The sequence below is a fragment of the Syngnathoides biaculeatus genome, chromosome 15 (assembly GCF_019802595.1).
Source record: "Syngnathoides biaculeatus isolate LvHL_M chromosome 15, ASM1980259v1, whole genome shotgun sequence".
NCBI classification, from domain to species: domain Eukaryota; kingdom Metazoa; phylum Chordata; class Actinopteri; order Syngnathiformes; family Syngnathidae; genus Syngnathoides; species Syngnathoides biaculeatus.
Genome location: NC_084654.1, coordinates 3903589 through 3924576, shown reverse-complemented (window position 1 = coordinate 3924576; position 20988 = coordinate 3903589). Strand labels below are relative to the sequence as shown.

Genomic DNA, 20988 nt, shown 5'->3' with positions numbered 1-20988 from the left:
AACTTCAGTATTATAGCATCGCCATTACATGATCCAACATCACCACACAGACCCTTTTTCCTAGGATCCAGCGTGTCAGACTGCCTTTAAAGCCTTTAAAGACGAACTTCATTTCCAATCCCATCCTCACCTGGCCAGATCCCAAACGTACATTTGTAGTGGAGTCTGACTAATCTGATTCCAATATAGGGCCGGTTTTCCCTCAGAGAAACCCCAAGGATGCCAGATTGCATCGCTGCGCATTTCTATCCAAGAAACTTACTCCCATTGACAGAAATTACAATGTCAGGCATCGCAAATTACTAGCCATCAGGGTGGCTTTGGCAGAGTGGAGGCACTGGGTGGAAGAGCCCAGGTCCCATTTCTCATATTAACCAACCACAAGAACTCAAGAGTACCTTGAATCTGCCAAAAGTCTTAACGTTACGCAGGCTATGTGATCTCTGTTCTGTACTCGATTAAATTTCGTGGTCTCCTGCCAGCTTTGAGCCAAGAACGGCAAACCTGATGTGGTATCGTTGAACTCACCATCATGTTCCAGCAGTATGTTGTTCCACGTAAATGACTTTTCATAAGCTAGACCCTGCCTTGTTTTTGACCATGTCTTTTTGCCTCACAATTTTGCTACTGTTGCCTTCTTGAACTGCCTGCCTTTGTACGGACCTCATACTCCTGCTCAAACTGTACTTTGTCACCGGAGTTTTGCACTTTGAGTACATCCCCATGTTCTGTGTATGACACTAACATTTTGGGGGGATGTGGGAGGAAACAGAAGTACCACACAGGCACGGGGAATACATGCAAACCTCAGGCAGGCAAAGCAGCATTTTAACCTGGGTATTCAGAACTGTGAGGCAGATATGATAACCAGTCGTTCACCATTCCGGCATAGAATATTTAATTGGAACAAATCTTCAAATATTTTTCTCAATGCAGGTCAGTGTTGGTAATGTTTAGGATAGAAGAGAAGGGCATGATGGCCCTGACTGACAACCATTGGGAGGTACAATTAAAAAGAGTCATGTGATTTAAACATGCATTTTAGTTATAAACCATGTTTGATATAAATGTTTCATAATGTTTCCTAAGAAGTAAATGAAATTAAATCAGCTATCCTCTGATTTTGTGATAACGTCTGGATGATTTTGTAGGGCGGGCCCACGGAGCTGATGACTTCCTGCCTGTAATGATGTACGTCCTGGCTAGATCTAATCTGTCAGATTTACTGCTGGATGTGGAATACATGATGGAGTTGATGGATCCTGCGCTAACAATAGGAGAAGGTACAGTACAACGTATTTTCATTTACACAGCCACACTGACTCTATTAACGGCCTCTGATTATAAGTATGTATATGTGTGTGTGTGTGTGTATATATATATATATATATATATATATATATATATATATATATATATATATGTGTGTGTGTGTGTGTGTACTGTATATGCAGGTTCATATTATTTGACAACAACGTATGGTGCCCTTGAGCATATCAAAACATTCGACCAGCAGAAGTCTGCACCAGGTCAGCTCAGCAGGGAGATTCAGGACTCAATCCAACGTTGGGAGAGACGGCGCACACTCAACCAAGAATGTTTGGAAAAAAAATCTGTTCAGGTTATCTCTTTCTCATATTCTCAGACATAAAGTAATATAAAGGTTAGGTTTGTAGTTGTGCTTATCTCGGGCTATGTAACCCAGAGAAATTAAACTGTACTCAATCAACTGAATTTATTCAATTAATCAATAAAATGTATTCATAAAGCAGTTGAACAGTTACAGTCAGCTACAATACAGAGTGAAAAAGTTATTTCCCCTCTCTTAGTGCCCTTGCCTGTCATTGCGCACAACGAGCACTTAACTTGGACTCGCGCTGGCTGGCTATGACTTTTTTTTCTTTTTTTGGTGGCTCTTGGCTCCTGCGTTGGGCCCTCTTGGTAGCTGGGGCATCCATGCTCTGGGGATGACGAGGGCGGTGGCAGCCTTGGGGCTCGTGTGGTGGGTTTTTATTTATTTTTTGGGGGTCACGTGCCCGTCCCCATCCCCTAAGGACTAGTTGGGGCACTTCAGTCGTGCTGGGGACTTCCCAGGGTCCTGGGGTGTTGATGGCATCCCCTTGATGGGTCCCCAGCTAGACGAGGACGCCGACTCAGCCCGCCCCCAACCCCTTGTACACCAGTTGACTAACATGCATGTGATATGGTGTTCATTCACTAATAAATTTGATAGAAACTATTGACATTAATTCCTTGTGCTGGGATAACTAATTACAACACAGTTTATAATATCATATCAACACAGGTTCTTATAGGTATTTAGATAGACAGAATCCCATGGAACCACTTGACAGTAGCACAGCCTTTGTCATTTTCTCAGATCCTGTCCTGGCCTTTTCTGTCATCTCTTATCTTGATCTTATTTGACATTATTATCTTGGTTAGTTATTGCATGTCCACACTGGGTGTCTCTGCCCCAATCTACAAAATTACTCTTATAATGTTACTTATGTTCAAACACCTAGACTAGGAGTAGGCAACCCACAGCTCTCGAGCCACATGTGGCTCTTTAATGCTCCCCTGGTGGCTCCCTGTAGCTTTTTCAAAAATGGATGGAAATGGAAAAGAGATTGAGGATAAAAATGTATTTTTGGTTTTAATATGTTTTCTGTAGGAGAGACATGACACAAACATGCTTAATGGTTTCCAATGCGGTAAAAATGTGTGTAATATTTAACAATATTCCTGTCAATGAAGATTCCCGTCATAGCCTGCAACACATGCTTTTTGCGGTTGTTGCAGCGGATTGTCCATTGATGTCCGAAAACAGAAGTCACATTCAACAGAGAAGAATACACTTCTGTCATGGGCACATATTTAGCAACAAAGTGTCTGTGTTTATCAGTGGTTTCTTATTTTTCAGTGTATATTTGGAAGGACGCATAGTGATATTATTTTGTTGCTCAGGTCTAAGGTTGTCTGTGTTATACTGTACAAGAAGAAGATGCCAGTTTTATCTTGCACTGACTTAGCATTTGGAGAAAACTAACGGGAAGCGGATAATGGACATAAATCAAATTTAAACTCTATGATTTTAATTTTACATACTTCACCTTTTCAAATGGGTGCAGTTTTATTTTTCAGGCAGGCTGTATTTTAATTCATTTTGAATCAATTCATTTTAATTTGATTTATCACACTCATGCAATTGTAGCCTATTCATTTATGCCTGTCGCCGCCATTAAGGGGGAACGAGAAGAGGGTTGTGCAGTATTTTTTTTTTTTTGTTCATCAAGATGAAACTGGCTTATTTTCATAGTACTTCATCAAAAGGCTGCTGTTTGATTTTTAGATTTGCAGGCTGTGTTTTATTACATTGTCTGTTCCGCAGATAAGGGGTAAAAAAGACATCTGAGATTACATGCGGCATTTTCCATTTTTTTTAATCCTAAAAATAAATGTAAATATAATATTTTCTGTCTTATATTTCTATAATTTCATCAATGAAATGAATCCAGTAATGAAAAGTTCAACTTAAATAATGAATGTTGAACTTAAAACAGTATCGTACAGCAGGGTTGTCACATGCTGCATCATTCTCCCAAGGATGTGCAGCATGAAAAATAAACATTTAATCATTCATGGTCATTCTGTCATTTTGATATGGGGCTAATAGAGACACTTAAAGGATGAGTTACCTTCATCATAAGGCTAATGTAAGCGTTTCGTTTTTTTGCGGTTCCAGGCTGATTTTTTTTTTTTTGTCAATTATGGGTATTTCAACATTTTGGGTTGCCAACCCCTGATCTAGACTGTCTCATTGTGTTCTACTGTGGTTTTCACTGCTAGTCTTCTTGTCCACTCTGTTCTTTGTCTGCCCCTAAAACTATCCATCAATTTTCTGAGCTGCTTATCCTCACGAGGGTCACGGGAGTGCTGAAGCTAATCCCTGCTGTCATCAGGCAGGAGGCAGGGACCACACTGAACTTGTTGCCAGCCAATCGCAGGGCACATTGAGACAAACAACTGCACTCACAATCACACCTAGGGGCAATTAATGTTGCATGTTTTGGGAATGTGGGAGGAAACCGGAGTGCCTGGAGAAAACCCATGCAGGCACAGGGAGAACTTGCAAACTCCACACAGGCGGGTCAGGGATCAAACCCGGGACCTCAGAACTGTGAGGCCAACGGTTTACCAGCTGATCCACTGTGCCGCCACATTTTTCAACTATAAGATTTAAAGTAGTCATTGAATCTACAGGTAAACCATTTTCCTCCCTCTCCCCCTAAAACTATGCATCAATTTTATGAGCTGCTTATCCTCACAAGGGTCACAGGAGTGCTGGAGCCAATGCCAATTGTCATCATGCAGGAGGCAGGGTCCACCCTGAACTTGTTGCCAGCCAATTGCAGGGCACATGGAGACAGAAAACATTCATACTCACAATCACACCTAGGGGCAATTTAGAGTCTCCAATCAATGCATGTTTTTGAGATGGAGGAAACCGGAGTACCCGGAGTAAACCAGTGCAGGCACGGGGAGACATGCAAACGCCAGCCCTGCCTATGTGGAGTTTGCATGTTCTCCCTGTGTCCCTCCTGTAGCTGTGACCTTTTTTTTTTTGGACTATATAAATGTTCATGGTTGTAACTCTTGTGTTTCTGAGTGTTGTGCAGGACTTCTTGACAGTGTGCTGTCCTGACATTGGTAGTAATTCCTTAACGCTGGGCATCCTTCCCACCACAACAATCAAACAGCTGTCCGAACAATGTGCTGCACGCTTTGAACAAGGTAGATACATGTAACTTGTGGAAACGTGTAAATAAATTGATCAGTTTCTACGTCTGATGCAAAGGTGTCTGGATTTTTGTCTAGTGCTGTTATTTTAATGTATTTTGATCAATAACAGAAAGGACACTTGAAAAAAAAAATACACAATTTAACTTGGTTTTATATGGGTAAATGTCTCCCTTGTTGAACCAGACATGCTTTAAGTCGCGTTTTCAAATGTCACTGATGTAAAATTTTAGGCAGTCCTCACTGACAGAGGAAATGCTGGTGGTCCATGGAAGTACACTTCTTTTTGTCATGGTAAAGGCAAAGAGCATTACAGTAAAGACATACCAACCATCATTAAAATTGTGAGGGTTGCACAGTCTACATGTTGTCCTTCAAACTCTGTCTATCATAATCGGAATAATGGTATAGACATATAATAGTTCCAACACTTTTACAAATTCAAAGATATTTATTAATCTTTCACAAATAGCATATATTTTGCTGTCTGTTATTCTGTGAATCCAAAATGCCTGCCTATTTCTAGCATTATAGACTTGCAGATCCCTCTGGTGTATTGCAACAAAATAATGGGCTCTCTCGGGTGGTATTCACAGTAAAAAGAGCTTGAGTGACAAAAGAACTGTTTGTAAAAAAGCCAACAAAAGGAGCTCTGAAGACTTAAGATGCTTTTGTTTTATACATATACAATAAGCAAAAAGAGAAAAATCTGATATATCACAAAATGTAAATAACATCTTTTTTCAAAAGGAAATAGTCATTTATTCAGAAAATTATCCGCAGAGTTCTCCATGTATAATAATGTGTTTTTTTCTGTCCTCCAGATTCATACATGCTCAGCATCGATGAAGGTGCCGTTCGTCGACGTCTGGCCCCGACAGAGCTGGCACTGAGTGTGAAGAACCAATGTCAACCAGGAACCTATTGCTTCATCTATCACCCCAGAGACAATGGACCAATCCAACAAGCCTGCTGGCCTGGGCGCAGCTGCCCCACTAGCCAGCCCCCACGACCACCTTCACAAAGGGCTTTTAAAAAAAATTTAGCTGTTGATGATGAAAAACCTGAAGCAGAGGCAAGCCTGATTAGCTGGTAGTTGCTTGACCTCCGCAGCATCTACTTTTGTATTTCTACATAACTACAACACTGGTGCCAAATGTTTGATAGAAAATGCGGCTTTGCCCGGTGCTTTTCTGAAGTCTATAACAATTTTATACCAACGTGTTTCTTGAGTCTTCTGTCCAAGCAATGTATAAATATAGTATAGCATGACAACTATGTGCTTAATTTTCTCAGCTTGGAAAAATGGATGGGGTCCGGAACTCCTTTTTGTAAAATTATATTGTTTATGCTACAATGTAATGTTAATCATTTTGTTTGTGTATGTTAACAATATTCCAGTCCAGAATGAACCAACCATTATAGAGCCGATGCACATATTTTACAATTGAAAAATCCCATGGCACACCAACAAAAGTTAATGTCACCAAAAATGGATAAATTAACTGTATGTAGTTCCTGCCATCTGATTGAAGAGGATTTTTTTTTTGTTTGTCATTGTGTTTCACTGGCATAAATAGATGAATAAAGATACATTATTTCTTGGAAATAAATTTTTTTTAGCAGTTACATAAAATTGGATAACTTCCCACAGCACACCTGAAGAGCACTCACGGCACACTAATGTACCCCCGGCACACTGTTTGGGAATCACTGTTCTATGGAATGAATAGACTTAGTATTCATCTAAAAGTTAAACATAGCATTGTTAAAATAGTTATTTGTGACTGTTTGTACCCTGCCTCCTGCCTGTTGACAGCTAGGATAGGTTCCAGCACTCCCCGCGACCCTCGTGTGGATAAGTGGCTAAGAAAATGGATGGATGGATGGATGTCTTATCACATCCAATGGTTTGCATGTGGAGGTTTTAACTTGACTTCCTCTTTTAAGTATGAAGCCTTTTATTTTGAAAGGTTCGGACCAGAATCCTCCATTTTGGCGCAATTAAATAACTTCCCACTGCACTGGTAAAAATGAAAGTTAAACAAGACAAATGAATTAAACCAAATGCTCTGTAAAACATTGATTCCTTAACCTATCCACCGATGAGACACAGTTAATGTTTGTGATACTGTGATATGTTTTTGTGAATTTTGTCCCAATTTATTATGATGTGAAGTTGCTAGTTTGGTGTTTGGTGAAGTTTTAGCTAATTACTAACCTTGTAATCTACTTTCTTTCCATTATGGTAAAGCAATTTATATTTCATTTTTGTGTTTGTCATCAGTTCTTCAGTTGGTTTAAAGGCTAAAATGCTAAAAACCATCAGTGGAAGAATGGAACCCAACATTAACCTGTGCCTCGATGTGTCACCCAACCAAGTGACTTGACTGAAGTTCTGCCAGGTGTAGGTTTGGAGCAGGAGAGAGAACGTTAAGACTTCTACACATTTTGATAGATTCCGAGCCTCCTGTTCCCTCTACATAGCCTCCTTTGCACAGTATAATATTAATCTCTAACTCCATCTACCAGAATATCATCGCTCACCAATTGCACAAATCTTATCTTTGGTCTTCCTCTTTGCCTCATATCTGGTGATTCCATTTCCAGCGTCCTCCTACTGAGCTATGCACCATTCCTGCTAAGCAAATGTCCGGACAATCTCAAACTGGCCGCTGACCAGACCTTCCAGTCTGCACTGTCCCTCTGATCGTTTCAGATAACATTCATCATCTTCACTCCCAAAGAGAATCTTACCATCAAATCATCCACCTCGGTCACCACAGCCAAGTCTAGTTAAATCTCGTCTTTGCAGAGTCGTTATCTGACCTTGTGTGCATGTTTTCGGACCTTGCCTTTTCCCACGTGTTTTTGTGCCTTTGCCTTTGTAGGACTGCCTACCTGTGTACGACCTCTGCCTGGAATAAAACCACCCTCAAAGCCATGTCACTGCCTTTGAGTCCTGCACTTGGTTCCTACCCCTTGTCACATGACTATGACCGAATGCGAAAGAACTGGCCAGAACAGGACCCGGCAGGAAAAACACAGCGTTGCCAGTCACGCCGCCAGTCTGCTACCCAGCGCATTCGGCCTGCCGACCAAACATCCTCTCGCTGAGTGGGCTGTCTTTTTGTCCTCTTTTTCCTTTTCATCTGCACTCCCCCCCACGTATTATGATTATCCTCCACGCCCGACCCGTTCACTGCTACATGTTTCATTAGACTCAGATTTTTACGATTTTGAGGAGGACCTTGACTTATACGACCGCCTGGCCGATCTTGACTCTGATATAGATTTAGTTTGTTGTTTGTTTTTCCACGTCCCTATTTTTAGTCAATTTGTGTCACGAATCCCCCGTGTTTAAGACCAAATCCTCTTCCTCAGACCTATTCTGGGGCACTCCTTTGGCCATTTTTCTGGGACCCCTGCGTAGTGACCAAGCGAGACATCCAAGTAGAGCACAGGTTGATGCCTTGCGCTCCATTCCGTCAAAGCCATGCCAAGCAAACTCCGCCTGTGAGTCATCTTGTTACATACCACGTATGTTTCCCAGTTCACCAGTCCCTGTGCACTCTGCCCCTCATATCCACTCCTACCAAGCCTCGATGGGAGCACGCTGAGGAGGCATCTGCAGACAGTCTGTCATCTTTCAGTCATGTCTGACCCCAAGTTGCCTCTTGTTTATGCCTTGGCAGTGCTTGACCCGCAGCCACCTCTCGCTCATGTCTTGCCAGTGCCTGACCCGCAACTGCCTCTTGCTCATGTCTCGGTGGAGCCTGACCCACACCCGCCTCTTGCTCATGTCTCAGCGGAGCCTAACCCCGAGCCGCCTCTCCCTCATGTCTTGGGGGATCCTGACCCCAAGCTGTCTCTCGCTCATGTCTCGGCAGAGTCTGACCCCAAGCTGCCTCTCGCTCATGTCTCTGCAGAGCCTGACCCACAGCCACCTTTCACCCTGGCATTGGCATTGCCTGAGCCCGAGCATCCGCCACCTATAGGCCATGTCTCAGCGGTGCTAGACCCCCCCTAGCCACCTCTCGTCCTTGTCTTGGGGGTGCCCAAACTCCAACCGCCCCCCCATCCGTCCACATGTCGGTGGTGCCAGGCCCACCATCCTCCTCTCGTCCACTGGCCTGTGCGTAGCTACCTGTTGCAGCAGCTCCTTAACTGCAACTCAGTGGCTCTAATTATGCCATGTTTTTCAGCCTTGTGCGTTGTTTTCCTAGTTGCCACTGAATTAGTCTGTGGGAGTATACAAGCTCCTTGTCACATCCAACATTCCTGTGCCACCACAGCCAAGTCTTGTTACAGCTTGTTGTTGCCTAGTAATCTGACCTCATTTTCATGTTTTTGGACATTGCCTTTCCCTTGATTGAGCTGCCTGCCAGTGTATGACCTATAATAGGAACAAAATCACCCTCAAAATTATGTCACTGCCTCAGAGTCCTGGGTTTTGGATCCTACCCCATGCCCCATACCTGTGACAACCTCCAGGTATGTCTTCTGCTCATTTGCTACCATTAAATTTTAAAGCCATATAACATGCCTGGTCTCTTTACTGACCCGTGAACCTTTCTTTTAACTTAAGATGGTTCTTTTCTGTCACAAAGTCATCCTTGGTACTGTCTTCCCCCTGCTACAACATGCTTGTATACTCTTCTTTACCTCTCTTCCACACTCATTGTTCCATACAATTGTTGCCAAGTACTGGAGCACCTGCATTTTCTCTACACGGTCTCCATTGTAAACTTACTATTTCACTGGGCTTCCTTTTACTCAAAAGTGTTCTGTCTTATTGCACCTAATATTCATTCCTTGCCTCTCCTGTGCATAAAGTCCTTTCGAGGTTCTTTTCCATCGGCCTCCTACTCTCATCAAAAATTGTAATGTCATTTCCAAATATCTTAGTCCACAGAGACTCAGTACTCTTTCCCCAGTTTTTTTTTTTTCATGTTTACTGTAATTTCTCAATACAGTGGATCCCAGCATATTTGTTTGTGGTCTGCGTTATATGTGTATCTTTATTCTCTGTTCTCTTTATTTTCCTATTATGCTTTTGTTATAATGCGTAGCTTTGTGACAATGTCTCCTTTCATACTTTTAAGACCTCATGATGTGACGCGGTTTCCTCTACTGCTCTTGGGTCCGTCCTTTGTGACACGGAAGTCTGAAATGTTTCAAGGATTACCTATATAAGGACGAGAAAGAAAGGACAACGGGGCTTCTTCTTAAGACTGGGAAACTACACTAACTACACGGACGCCTGCTGCCTTTCGTTTTTGGACCGGCTGGAACTGTCGCTAACTTGGAATAGCCACTGAGATGAACATTTGTTTGTTTGGGAACACTCGTTCAACATTGGTGACTATTAGCCGTTGTGGCTCAACTACTCTGTTCTTGAACGCCTATTTTGTATTAGCTATTTTATTGTGCTTGTGTTGTGTTGATGTGTGTGAGATTAAATTGTCAGAAAAGCAATGCAATTGCCTTGTCGCACTTTTCTGGTTTGAACAAAGGGAACATCAGTCTAAATTCACACGTAACACCTGTACCTGCAGAATCAACTATTCCCAGATTTTTTTTCTATTTTTTTTTTTTTTTTTGGTTTTTGGGGGAAACGAACTTAAAAGGGCTTATGGCTCTTCAAGCCGATTTACACAACTATTTAGGACATTAATATATATAGCAATATCCATAAATCCATTATCTGTACTGCTTATTCTCACAAGGGTGGCGGGCGTCCTGGAATGAATGAATCGCAATCCAAGTTTCTAAATGATGCAATATACATATTAATCACGCAGAAGATGATGTTTGTGGGCCTACATTACCGTTTATTAACATTTACAAATGGAACAAACGTTTCAAGAATCAGAGTAACCTGCTCAGTTATCCACTCACACATTTACCGACTCACGGTTACTCAGACACAACATACACACACACACACGAGCTATTCACTCAGGCTCTCTCCGTCCACCTATCTTTATATATGTGTGTGTGATAGAATGTATATATACACATTATATATAAACTTCATTTCAAGACAACATTTTGGCATTAAAAATTTGGAAAAACATTGCTTTAGATATTACTTTTTACAAAACTGACTTTTTGGTGGATAAAAATAATTCAAATGCATATGTCAGTAAAATAAAAAAAAAAATGCAGTGAGCCATGTCTTTACCATAATTGATCAAATTGTAGGGAAAATTATCCTTGTTTTCTTTGCCTAAAATATCACCCATATGTTAACAATGCGCTGAAAATTAAGAAATTGAAAAATAATTTATGTTTGCAGCATTATCAGCACAAGCTTGTTCAGTCTGCCAATCATCTCCTGCAGCTGCATCCTGTTCGCCAGTCTCTGTGTGTCCCTCCCCTCCTGCAGCCGTCGCTCAGTGTGAGTGAGCAGCTCTAAAATGTGAGACACTGGCACCTCGTTTGTCTCCTTAACCATACCAGGTAAATTCTTAAATGAGCAGCTGTTGAGCGTCTTAACTTGGAATCTGGCTCTGTATGGCTGAGAGACAGACAGCAATGGAGGTAAAGAGTCAAAATATGGCTGCTCACTGGAAGTCTCCAAGGTATCCTGAAGTCTGCATTTTCTATTCGTAGCATCCCCTCTCCCAGTCTTCTGTCCTTTCTGTTGGGGGAAAAAAAGGACAACACCGTCTGCTTAAGAAAATTAGAATCCCAACTATTATGATCCCTAAATTCTTCTTTTAATCTCTGGACTCATTAATACTGTCTTTTAGTTGGAATGCTATACACCCCAGATCAAAAAAAAAAAATATTTAAAGGTCTAAAAGTCAGGTGGAAAGGTCTTGCCCAACTTCCAGTACTGCGACTGAGCTGCTCCTTGACTGGTACTTTGACTTGGAACCACCATATATCTGGGTGACGATGGAAGCTTGTGCTAGAGGTTCAGGAACTTCTTTACATTAGGTTCACATCTTCCTCTTACCTGTTCCACTTCCTTCTGCGGCCCGGTTATTAGTCTCTAAAATTGTGGTCCCATTTCAGGAAAATCTTTGGTCTCTCAACTTTTTTACTTTTGAGCCCAATTGCAGCAAGTCACCTGCTTGCTCAATCACATGGCTTATGAGGCTGGCAAGAAAAAGGGGTGAGATGCTTTGTAGATTTACATTCAGATGGAAACTTTTTTATCCTTTCTGAGGGAACAAAAAAAATTGTAACAGCATCCATATTTTTTCTGGTTTCTGCAAGTCAAACATTGTTAAAAGTGAGAGACCACAACTTCCCCATAAACACCTAGATCCTCCTCTCGAGGTAGCTCTATCAATCAGTGGTACTTCTAAAGGTGTGCTATCTCAATTTAACCTAATTTCCAAATTTCATTGTTAGGGAACAAGACCTTCAATCCATCAACTCTGATTTTGGACCAGGAGCATTTAACCTTGTAAACTTGAAAGTTGTCCACCAGTTTTCTCTCTCTTTAGTTAAACTGCCGCGTATTTACCCAATTGTGGACCTGAGATGTGAACAATATGAATGCATCTTCTACTTTAATAACACATTTTCATCTTGTCGCTCTGGTTTACTACCCGAAGTCTTCCGCACTTTACCTTAAGTACTCTGTATCAAGCCAAACTCCTGATCTGCCGATTTAGGAGTTTCATTTTCACTATCAATATCCAAGAGAGGTATTTAATTAAAGATTTAAAGATCCTGCTGCCCCTTCTATAAAAATAAATATAATATATAATGTGAAATTCTCTTTTTTTATTGTGACATTTAACAAAATAAAATCATTTTGGTGATCCTGACTGATCTGAAACAATGTTAATGTAATTTGAACCAGCACGGTGGCGCAGTTGTAAAGAGCTGGCCTCACAGTTCTGAGGACTAGGGTTCATTCCCGGCCCTCCTTGTGTGGAGTTTGCATGTTCTCCCCGTGCCTGCGTGGATTTTCTTCGGGCACTCCGGTTTCCTCACACATCCCAAAAACATGCAACATTAATTGGACACTTTCAGTTTTCCCTAGGTGTCATAGTGAGTGCAGCTGTTTGTCTCAATGTGCCCTGTGATTGGGTGGCAACCAGTTCAGGGTGTACCGCGCCGCCTGCCCATTGACAGATGGGATAGGCTCCAGCACTCTCTGCGACCATGGTGAGGTTAAGCAGCTAAGAAAATGGATGGATGGATGGATGGAAGGATGGATGGATTCTGATGCACCTTCCACTCATCCAAGGTCAGGTCACGGGGGCATTAACATTAGCAAGGAAACCAAAACTTCCCTCTAAACAGTGAAAGGTTATGTTGGGACAGCAACCTGCGCTAATACCCTGTTCCAGGAACTGCTTTAAATGGATTTGTTTTTCAGCAGGCTTCAGCCTTGTGTGACTAGACAAAACAGAGTTGTTTTTGAGCACCAGCTCCAGGGGAGCGTGCTTCAACTGCGGAAAAATAGGACATTGTCACAGAGCGCTCTGTTCATTAAACTTCTAAGTGTTTGTCACATTTCATGCCTCTGGAGTCGTTATTGACCGAACCTGGAATTGGACGAACACACGGAAGGACCCCAAAAGGACCACTTTCCAACAATTGGTGACCCCGACGTGATTCAGAAACATCTATTGGACCGACAGGCAGAAATTTTGGCGTCCCACAATTGACAGGGTAAGAAGAGATTTATCTTCTCAATCTAATTTCTGTCTGTCGGCCAGTGTGTGGTAAGGTTTCACTTCTTATTGTTTGAAATTGAATAAGTGAAATGTGATGTTATGGGCAGAAAGTTAAGAGAATAAAAGCGCATAAGTAATCGTGGTGACAAAGAGAAACAGAGACATAACCAATACATTAAGTGTTGTAATTAGCACAAAGAGAAGGCGGATTCACTCTTCTAGTGAGTTTTAGAATCACTAAGTCCTGTTTTGTTTTAAGAGGCGGTATCGTTCCCTTACGGCATCTGAGATACCACAATTTCCTCGAACCAACAACTATTTAATGTGTGTGGAGAAAAGAAGAAACCTGTCAGGGACAGAGAGAAAAAGAAACCTGACGGGGACAGAGACTAATCACACCGGCTACACTATACAGCAAATACAAGTGGTTTCGTTCTATTAGAGAATCATAGAAACAGTAATTCCTAATTTTGCGGTGTAAGAGGCGACATCGTTCTTCAGAAGAATCTTAGATGTCTTAAAATTACTCACGTTATGGTGTGAAGTAGTTCGAGTACCGGTATTTTGTAAAAAAAAAAAAAAAAAAAGATTTTATTATACAATAATAATAAAAATATATAATAATAATATATTACAATAATTATTATAATAAATGAGATCATGGCAGGGACAGCCAAAGTTGGATGTTTTGGAGACAAGGTTGGAGAGAGCAGACTTCGATGGTTTGGTCATGTTCAGAGGTGAGAGAGTGAGTATATTGGTAGAAGGGTGCTGAAGGTGGAGCTGCCAGGCAAAAGAGCGAGATGAAGACCAAAGAAAAGATTGATGGATGTTGTGGGCGAGGACATGAGGACAGTGGGTGTTAAAGAAGATGCAGAAGATGGGCTTAGATGGGAAAAGATGACACGCTGTGGCAACCCCTCATGGGACAAGCCAAAAGAAAAAGAAGCTATAAATAATAAAATAATAATAATATAAATTGAAATAATATAATAGTACGACAATTAAATTAATTGACTCTGCACAACCAACTGATCACTGAAATTACAGAATCGAAGGGGAATTTGACAGAGAAAAAGAATGGTTTGATTTACACGTCATCCCCGATGACAATCAGAAAATTCCACTTGATGACCCAGTAAAAAAAAAAAAAAATGAATGCAAAGTATGTCTGGAAGGCCTTCCTGAGCGTGAGAGAAAGAAAGAAAAAAACAATTGTGTGATTGGATTGAGGAATGTTTGTATGAATGACTGGCTTCCGACCTTGATGTCTGCAGCATCATTTGATGAATGTCATGTTGTCATGTTGATGAAAGGAGTGGATAAGTATTGTGTGGTTAAAAAGGAGAAATTTGAGATTGATGTTAAAAAAAAAAAAAAAAAAAAATCAGCAGGGACTCCAAGTCCACCATCAATACAAGATTCATAGTCAATTACAGGCTAGCATGCACAAAAATAGGATTTTGTGCAAGAAAAAAATGGCACTTGGTTATTTCTGCCTTTAATAAATATTGTTCAGAGCAATATTTATTTGTCACATCTCAGAAGAGTTCTAACTTATGCGTTCTAAAAAAAATGAAAAAAAATCATGGTCGAGCCAATTTGTCACCTTTGGGTGTGCCTTTATTTTCATGTAACATCTCAATTGTTGTGAATGTCAGATCTTGTCATTGATGAATGATTTTACGATACAAACAATATTCATGTCTGTGATGAGGAATTATGAGAGTGAGGACAATGGTTTACCTGTAGATTCAATGACTACTTTAAATATTATGGTTGAAAAATGTGGTGGCACGGTGGATCAGCTGGTTAAGCATTGGCCTCACAGTTCTGAGGTCCCGGGTTTGATCCCAAACCCGCCTGTGTGGAGTTTGCATGTTCTCCCTGTGCCTGCCTGGGTTTCCTCCCACATTCCCAAAACATGCAACATTAATTGCCCCTAGGTGTGATTGTGAGTGCAGCTGTTTGTCTCAATGTGCCCTGCGATTGGCTGGCAACCAGTTCAGGGTGTACCCTGCCTCCTGCCCGTTGACAGCTGGGATAGGCTCCAGCACTCTCCACGACCGTTGTGAGGATAAGCAGCAAAGAAAATGGATGAATGGATGAAAAAATGTTACTTTATTGGCTGTAGGTGTACGTATATTTACTTGAAATATTAAATTGATTTTAAGGTCCACAAAAAAAGGGTTTTAGTGAGAGAAGAGTAAGAGAGTCATCGAAAAGAGTGTCAAATATATAAGGCTAGATTAAGCATGGAATTTCAGTGAAGGTTGCGAGAAAGCAAATGTCTCTGTCTGTGTTGGGAGAAGCCAAGCCACCTATCACACACATTCTGCCACTTTTTTCTACCGCACAGAATCGCCATATTCCGACTGTCACAAAATATTGCAAAATGCATCTGATTTGACGTGTCCCTTAATGACCGTGTCCGGGGGAGCTTTGCTGTGTGATTGGGATGAAACACAGTAGAGACACACTTCCCCAATTGCGAGCAGCCACGGACTCATGACACAATAATGTTGCCATGGCTCTCGGGGGTGGTGTCACCGCCTCAATTAATCACTTGCAAGACACTGTTAATGATTTATTACTCACAAACCATTCACTCCATCCAATTTGAGAATGTTGTTACAGGAACTTCCTCTGATACAAATTGGAGGGGCGAATTGGCTGAGGGCTGTTCAGGGTAATACAACTGGGCAAATTTTGACTGCTGTGATTTGAAAATGCTGATGACACAAGCAACTCTCCTTTCTCAGCTCGACGTCTTGAGACTCCACTGTCGGCAGCCTCCTTGATGGTAAAGCACTCACGGTCACTAACTTTGATAACATACTGGGTGCTTTGAATGTGTTTTTTCCCCTCCCTGAGATTGAACTGTCCGACCTGGTCTTTGCTCCAAAATCTAATGAGAATGCTGATTCATTTATTTACCGTGCTTTGGTTGAGTTCGTTCAGTGAAAAGGGCACCAGCCCACTGACTCATTTGAAATTTTATTTGATGAAACACACCAAAGAAATTGACACAAAAGTAGAAAAAAACGTAAAAATGCTGAATCCCAATTGGCCATGTTACAATTACAAACTTTACAGAAACAAAATGTTTCCAAGGTCCAATTTCAAAGTCCTCACACACCTAATAGTGTCATGTGCATCAATTCGGCCTCATCGCTGCGCAGGATGTCTATTTCTGTTCTTGCAACCTCACTGAAGAACAGCAGTGCTACATTGAACGGCAAGCCACCTGGGGAGACCGACCCCGCTCCAGGGGAGCGTGCTTCAACTGTGGAAAAATGGGACATTAGGCTCGTGACTGCCGCACACTGCAGCTTCCTCGACACTGGGCAAACAGAGGAAGAGGCAGAAGACAGTATGGTTGGTAGGGTCATGGTGACCATCGTGAGCAAACTCCACCAGTAGCTCCACCTCCACAGCCACCCCACGCTCCCCCACCCATCCAGCTGGCGCCACCAGCTAGTCAATCCATGCAACCAACAAACCAGCAGTATTTGCCGCTACCTGCTGGCCAATACATGCAGCCACCGAACCACCACTCAATGTTATTCAGAGAGTCTCATGCATTCTTTTGTGTCTACAGTTTCCGGATGCTAACAATTCCCATTGCTCTACGAAAATTGAGTATTCTGATGCCCAATTTCTACAATTGATTCAAGAAACATCTGCCGTTGTTGCCCCCACCTCTGCTGAAGTCTATTGGGGACACGTGGACATTGAATCTGAAGGATGGAAAGAATAATCTGACGGATGGAAAGAGGCAGACAATTTTCGACATTATGGCTGCCATGGATTCAACACCTTTGCGCTTATGACATGGTTTGTGATTGTATCCACTGCACTCTATACTATGACAGGTGCGGCGACAAGGTTTATGCAGATTCATTTCAAAAGATCGACGGCGATGTTTGGCAATTGAAGATCGCCGATTTATTTGTGGGAAAACCTGGAGTGGCATTCAACACTTCATTGAATGATGAACAATTAAAATGGTACATGATGGCTGACCCAACCAACCCCACCATGCCACCCGCATATTTCTTTGGTGGTGTCTCCCGGACATTCGGCCAGAGAGCTTGGCTCTTTTGTCAAAAAATGTACGATGGCTACTGATTGGCAACCAACGGTATCTGATACATTGTTCCATCCTCCATCACTTGATGCATATTGGATTCAAATTTAACGCAATTCACCCATTTTCCATTTTGGAGCATAGCCTACTGGACAGACACCATGGTCGAGAAACAATAGACAGTGATTTGGCTCCACTGGCATTGGCTGATATGCCTGACACTTTTTGGTCTACCGATCCCACCGATGTGGGCCTCTGCGACGTAACTACAGTCACGTTTCAAATGACACCCAACCCGATTCATGTTCCACAATACCCAATCAATCTAACATCTAGTCAATCATTACATTCCTTTCCATGGGTTCCTGAAAAAGATAAGATCAGACAATGGAACCCATTTAAAAAACAAACATCAACCCCAATCCCAAGGCCAAGTCGAACGCATGAATGGAAACAAAGAAAAATTAGCTAAGGCACTGGCCTGATCCAAATTCAATTGGCTACAAGCACTTCCAATTGCCTTAATGAACTGTTCCCAGCGCCCTCAAGTCCTTTATCAGCAAGACCAGTTGAAGGGCCACCCGAGCTAAAACAATTAACATTCAAGTTTTCACATCTCACCAAAAAACAAACCGATGCTCCCTGTGTGCTTAATGATTGTGTTTTTGTGTGGCTCAAGGAACTGAAGCGGAAGTGGTCTGAACCCCGGTGGGATGGTCTCGACAAGGTGGTGGAACGAACTTCATCCGCTGTTCGATTGGAGGGAGAAGGGGACACGTGGTACCATCTTTCATCGACCCGCCCTGCTTGTACCCAGACCGGACAGCCTTTTGCCCCGGTTCTGCCCCCACGTCACCAGCCCCTGCCATCATCCCGCCTGCCATTCCCTAACCTTGACTCCTATCACCATCTTACCGCCACACACACTTACCCCAACATGCCACATTTTATTAATAAAATGCACCACACACTTTTCCCTTTTTGTTGCTGGCCAATTTCACACTCTCAACCGCGAAAGACAACTGTCCCTGTCAATCAACCTTTATTTATCTGTTGAGTTGTTGATTTCTTTCGAACTCAAAAGGGGGATGCTAAAATTTCGCTGCTGGGTTGTCGTAATTGCTTTCATTACCAGATTGTAAAAATTGGATTTTTTTGCCAAATCAAATTTTCGTGCTTTGTTGTGTTTGACTCTGTCAAGTCCAAAAGGGGGACTGAAAGGTTAAGTTAGGACAGCAACCTGCGCTAATACCCAGTTCCAGGAACTGCCTTAAATGAAGTTGTTTTTAAGCAGGCTTCAGCCTTGTGTGACTAGCCAAAATGAAGTTGTTTTTCAGCAGGCACCTGTCTTGAGTATCCAGTCGCAACAGAGGTGTTCTCAGCAGACTCAACGGCCTTGGGTGTCTAGTTACATTAGTTAGATCCTGTATTGAGACTTGTCCGCCAAAGGCAGCTATCCAACATTGCCTATATAATCTTTGTTCTCCTTTCACTCACTCACTCACTCACTCACTCACTCACACACACTCACACACACACACACACACCACACACACACACACACACACACACACACACACACACACACACACCACACCCACACACACACACACACACACGGACCACAGCCTTTGCCTGTGCACACTGTGTGTCAACAAAGCGCTCTGTTCAATAATCTTCGAAGTCTTTCACATTTCACGCCTCTGGAGTCCAGTCATTGACCAAACCTGGAATTGGACGATCACACGGAAGGACCCCAAAAAGACCTCCTTCCAACAACAGCCACTTTCTTCAGCAGTTCCGGGGGGGATCCTGAGGCGTTCCCAAGAATGCTGAGAGACGTATTTTCTGCAGCGTGTCCTAGGGCATCCCCGGTGTCTCCTCCCAATGTGACATGCCTGCAACACCTGATTTTTTAAATTGCCGCTGGTCAGAAAAGAGTTTTAGGGAATGGATAGAGGAATAGAGGGTCAAGGAGTATAAACAACAGCAGAACAAGAGTGAGATTGCTAGATATTTGAACACAAGTATCATCACAACAGTTACTTGTAGATTGAAGGCATGGGGGACATCCCCAAATGAAAGACTACTTTCATCAGAAAAAAGGACCTCAGACCACAGTCCTTCTTCTCCTTGGCCCAGTTTAGATGCTTCCTAAGTTGTCTCAGGTTCAGAAGTTACTTAAGCTGAGAGATGTAGCCCATCTCCTGGATAAGTTTGACTGGTGGTCTTTGACGCTGTGACTCCCGGCTCATTCCACTCTTTCTGGATCTCTGTTAGATTCTTGAATCTTCTCTGATAAGACGCAGCAATCTATTTTACTGGTGCATCTGCTGCCAGATTTTTTTTCCTTCCACTGGTACGCATGGACCCAGAACCGTGTGAACAGCCAATCTCCTTAGTTAGGAATATCTGTGCTTTACCCATGCTTCATCTTCTTCTCCTTTTGGCTTGTCTCTTTAGGGGTCGCCACAGCGTGTCATCTTTTCCCATCCAAGCGAATCTTCTGCATCTTCCTCTTTTAACACCCTGTGCCCTTACGTCTTCCCTCACAACATCCATCAACCCTCTCTTTGGTCTTTCTCTCACTCTTTCGCCTGGCAGCTCCATCTTCAGCAGTCTTCTACCAATATACTTACTTTTAAATGAATGCTCATATTTGTTTGGCACAATTTTACGCCGGATGCCCTTCGTGACGTAACCCTCTGCATTTATTCGGGCTTGTGACCAGCCTACGGATTGCACTGGCTTGTGTGCCCATACGGCTGCATTCAGGCTTACCCAAGCAATGGAGGGTATTGATGTTGGTCTACTGGCCAGTTGCCAAATCTGCAGTCTTTCCCATGTTGAATCCAAATGAGACAACTGGACCAAAGCCATTTAATGAGACATGGGGGGATCCTGTATAGGTGCTTTTAGTTTAATATGTGTTTTGTGTGAATATCAGTTTAAAACATTTATGGGCTGCAAAATGGCAGATTTTTTCATCCATCCATTATCTGGTGGGTCGCAGGAGTGCTGAAGCCTACCCCAGCTATCATTGGGCAAGAGGCAGGGTACACCCTGAATCGGTTGCCAGCTAATCGCAGTGCACATAGAAACAAACAACCATCCACACTCATAATCACACCTAACGGCAATTTAGAGTTTCCAATTAACTTACCATGCATGTGTTTGGGATGTGGGAAGATACCAGAGGGCCTGAAGAAAACCCACCCAACATGCAAACTCCACACAGGTGGGGACGGAATTTGAACCCCGGCCCTCAGAACTGTGAGGCACGCTCTAACCAGTCATTCACTGTTCCACCTGATTTCTTCACAGTATTCAAATTTTTTGAATTCCTGATTTCATGGGTTATATACAATGGAAACCCAAATTATGTAGAAATTATGAAATACTTGAAATTGTGGACGACTCTATAATTATGAAATGTTAACTTTTTGAGTG

The 20988-nt window shown here is 42.4% G+C and overlaps 2 protein-coding genes and 1 long non-coding RNA gene across 7 annotated transcripts in view; 2 read left to right on the top strand and 1 right to left on the bottom strand.

Annotated features, from left to right (window-relative positions):
* rin3 (Ras and Rab interactor 3) overlaps positions 1–7068 on the top strand; it is a 34627-nt gene extending 27559 nt beyond the window's left edge. Inside the window, exons 11-14 of the mRNA XM_061842945.1 lie at positions 1152–1283; positions 1455–1621; positions 4680–4794; positions 5625–7068. Coding sequence (XP_061698929.1) covers positions 1152–1283; positions 1455–1621; positions 4680–4794; positions 5625–5896 — 686 coding nt within the window. The 3' untranslated portion in view covers positions 5897–7068. The remainder of the gene's footprint in view (positions 1–1151; positions 1284–1454; positions 1622–4679; positions 4795–5624) is intronic.
* A 3540-nt stretch (positions 7069–10608) lies between these two features.
* The window catches only part of tedc1 (tubulin epsilon and delta complex 1), a 40580-nt gene continuing 30200 nt past the window's right edge, over positions 10609–20988 (bottom strand). For all 5 annotated transcript variants that reach the window (XM_061842950.1, XM_061842951.1, XM_061842947.1 and 2 more), the window contains one exon: positions 10609–11446. In XM_061842950.1, coding sequence (XP_061698934.1) covers positions 11090–11446 — 357 coding nt within the window. In that variant the 3' untranslated portion in view covers positions 10609–11089. The remainder of the gene's footprint in view (positions 11447–20988) is intronic.
* LOC133513742 (uncharacterized) lies at positions 12287–19079 on the top strand. Its single transcript, XR_009798592.1, has 3 exons — positions 12287–13443; positions 16211–16251; positions 18218–19079. It is a non-coding gene; the product is annotated as an uncharacterized LOC133513742 (long non-coding RNA).